General features: G+C 39.1%; 1 protein-coding gene across 1 annotated transcript in view; it reads right to left on the bottom strand.

The window, feature by feature from the left end:
* The window catches only part of SLC26A8 (solute carrier family 26 (anion exchanger), member 8), a 152,446-nt gene that overhangs the window by 99,895 nt on the left and 49,537 nt on the right, over positions 1-3,014 (bottom strand). The window contains exon 7 of the mRNA XM_006882174.1: positions 554-636. Coding sequence (XP_006882236.1) covers positions 554-636 — 83 coding nt within the window. The remainder of the gene's footprint in view (positions 1-553; positions 637-3,014) is intronic.

Raw genomic sequence — 3,014 nt, 5'->3', positions numbered from 1 at the left:
GCGCAGGAGGGGAAGACCCTCTATGAGGTGGATTGATTCAGTGACTGGGGTACTCGGGATGGGTTTGTCAGAGGCAATGAGATTGGCTCAGGATAGAGCACGGTTTAGGGCTGTTGTACATAAGGTCGCTATGAGTCGCAAATGACTCAAGGGCACATAACAACAACAACAACAACATGGGGGTAGGGTGGAGACAGACACCTCTTTGTCCAGTCCTGGAGAACAGGTATGTGGTTATGAAGAATCATAGTGTACAATTGAGGGGAGAGGGAATTCAACAAATCTGAGTCTCCCTGTTACCCAGGGTAATCAGCAGCTTTCTTTGGTGAAGGAATTAGTTTTTCTAAGGGGAGAGAAACAGAGGCTGACCAGAGGAGGAAGCATGAACTGTTCTAACCCTTCTTCTTTCATAAACTTCTATACTCTGATATGAATTTCAGCCCATGACTCTAACTTGGCTATGGACAGAGACTACCTGCAGAGACAATCAGTCTGTATACTGAAAGATGGTTACCAAAAATGAAAATTAGTGCTGAAAAGTGAAATTACCCACCTATAAGGAATCATCTCAGTGAGCATCCTGCTGGTTTCTGTAACCATGCTTAGCTTGTTTGAAATTAAAGTGAAGCCAACAATCTGCAGGGAGTAAAAAAAAAAAAAAGTCATATGATAATCTATATATTGTTCATTGTTTACAGGTGCAGGGGTGTCCATAGCATCTGGGGAGTCAGGAAATGGAAGAAGGGGAAATTCTACATGGTAGGTTTAAAGAGATATGGGGCATGTCTATAGAGTAAGAAGGTACTGGTCCTCCCTGCTGGTAAGGGCCTAAGGATTCTTACTTTTTTTCAGTTTTACCATAAGTTCTTTTTAGTTTAGTTCTTTTTTTAGTACTTTTTAGTTATATCCTAATTTTTTTTTTTCTGACACAATGATGGGAATGCATGAATGCTAGAATTCTCTCTTGCCACGCACCTCACTAATCTAGACCAGTATAAACACGCTCTCAGCTAATGTATCAATGTCTCTGGCTTTTAAAATTTATCAACTCTAGGTTTGTTGTTGTTGTTGTGTACTGTAGAGTTGGACCTGACTCATAGCTAATCCTCTGGAGGGTTTTCAGAGGCAGCACAAGAAGAGATTGCCCATCTTTCTCCTGGAGAGTGGCTGGTGGCCTCAAACCACGTGCCTTCAGGATTGCAGCGCAGCTTTGGGGAAGGTTGAGTATGCTGAGAGGCATGATACTAGCTAAACCTTAATCATTGGAGTATTTTCTGATTACGTGTGTGTGTGTGTGTGTGTGTGTGTGTGTGTGTACACACACACCCAAGCCTTTAGCAAAGCAATTACCTGCTTTTATTTTTCATTTACTTCTCGAAGTGGCAATTCTCCTTTATACTCCATTTCAGCTAAACAGAAAATAAATAACCTAGCAATTATTCCACTATATTAAGACCTTGCACCAAAGTAGTTTAAATCAGAGCCAAGGGACATCAATATCCATGTTTTTAAAAAATAGCTTTATCTCATTTTTCCTAACACATACATTGTCCTCCGGTATAAACTTTAAGAGTTTGATGTGATTATGTAATCAGATGAAGAACCCTAGGAAATTCACAGATTGGAAAAATATGGAAAAGTTTGGATCACAGTTTGAATCAGATGAACTAAGTCTTGACATAGTTAAGAGGCAAGAAAGGGGTCAAATGGTCAAAGGAAGTCTTATTTCCATTATAAAGGTAATATGGTACTACTTTCTGTGGTATTGGCAGAGTACTAAACATCCCGTGTTAAGAAAGGACAAACCAATCTGTCTTGGAGAAAGTGAAACCAGGGTGCTTTTTAGAGGGAAAGATGGTAAAATTTCAACTCACATATTCTGAGTATGTTGTTAGGAAGGACTAGGATTCAGAAAGGACATCACTTGAGGAAAGGTGGAGAGTCAGAGAAAGAGGAAGACTCTCAACAAGATGAACTGACACAGTGACTGTTAACAGTGGGCTCAAGCATGGTAGGAACTGTGAGGATGGTACAGACAGGGAAGAGTACTCTGACATATTTAGGTGTTTACTATATAAGGTGTGTATGTGTGTATGTTTACATATATATGTAATCGTGTACACATACTGTATGCATAAGGTAGCTCTGATGGCTTAGTGTTAAGAACTTGCACTGCCAACTCAAAGCCACACAGTTCAAATACACCAGCTGCTGTGATAACATAAAGATGAGTCATCTCCTCCGTTTGATTTACTGCCTCTGAAACCCCACTATATGGTCAGCTATAAGCCAGTTCTAACTCAGTGATAAACAACAACATACACATAACTTAATAGAATTAAGAAATTTGAATATATTTGTATGCACCTAGGTCCCAGATAGTGCCTCAAAATTTTACAAAATATTTTAGTATTATGTCTAAAGGACAGACTGGCAGATGTATCTGCATACATCTCCTCCAATGAAAGCATAAAATTGATAGTTTCCTTAGTGACTGACACAAGAAACCTTTTATACTCCAAGTCATACCAACTTTCATTTTCCTTCTGTCACTTGCCTAGCTGTCAAGGAAAACAAGGAGGGCTTTAATCATTCCTAAACGATAACTCTTATTTCCATAACACGGTAAAGAGAAGAAAGAGAACTTTATTCCTAGCAGATGACTTGATATGTGTATAGTGTATTGCAGACATCAATAGCTTGTAAGTACAAATTAGGCACAGAAAAGCTTTCTAGCTACACTGCAATAATGCTAAGCCTCCACTTGCTTTTTGCTGGACCTCAGCTTCCTCTTCTACCTCACCATGGTTTAGTTTAATTATTTATAACATTTCCCAAGGGAATTTATTAACTCTGGCTCACAACCAGATTTGTTAGCCGCTGTCAAGCCATCTTCATACTCTTACTTCTTTTCTCTCATAACAACCCTAATTGATGCCATTGCCTTTGAGAGAATTTGAAGGAACATCATCAAAATCCTTCTGATGGTGTCTCTCTCTTTTTTTTTTTTTTTT

Source organism: Elephantulus edwardii, unplaced genomic scaffold, assembly GCF_000299155.1.
Source record: "Elephantulus edwardii isolate Elephantulus edwardi_28Jun2011 unplaced genomic scaffold, EleEdw1.0 scaffold00017, whole genome shotgun sequence".
Classification (NCBI taxonomy): domain Eukaryota; kingdom Metazoa; phylum Chordata; class Mammalia; order Macroscelidea; family Macroscelididae; genus Elephantulus; species Elephantulus edwardii.
Note: the sequence above shows the minus strand (reverse complement) of the source record. Positions and strands in the feature narration are given on the sequence as shown.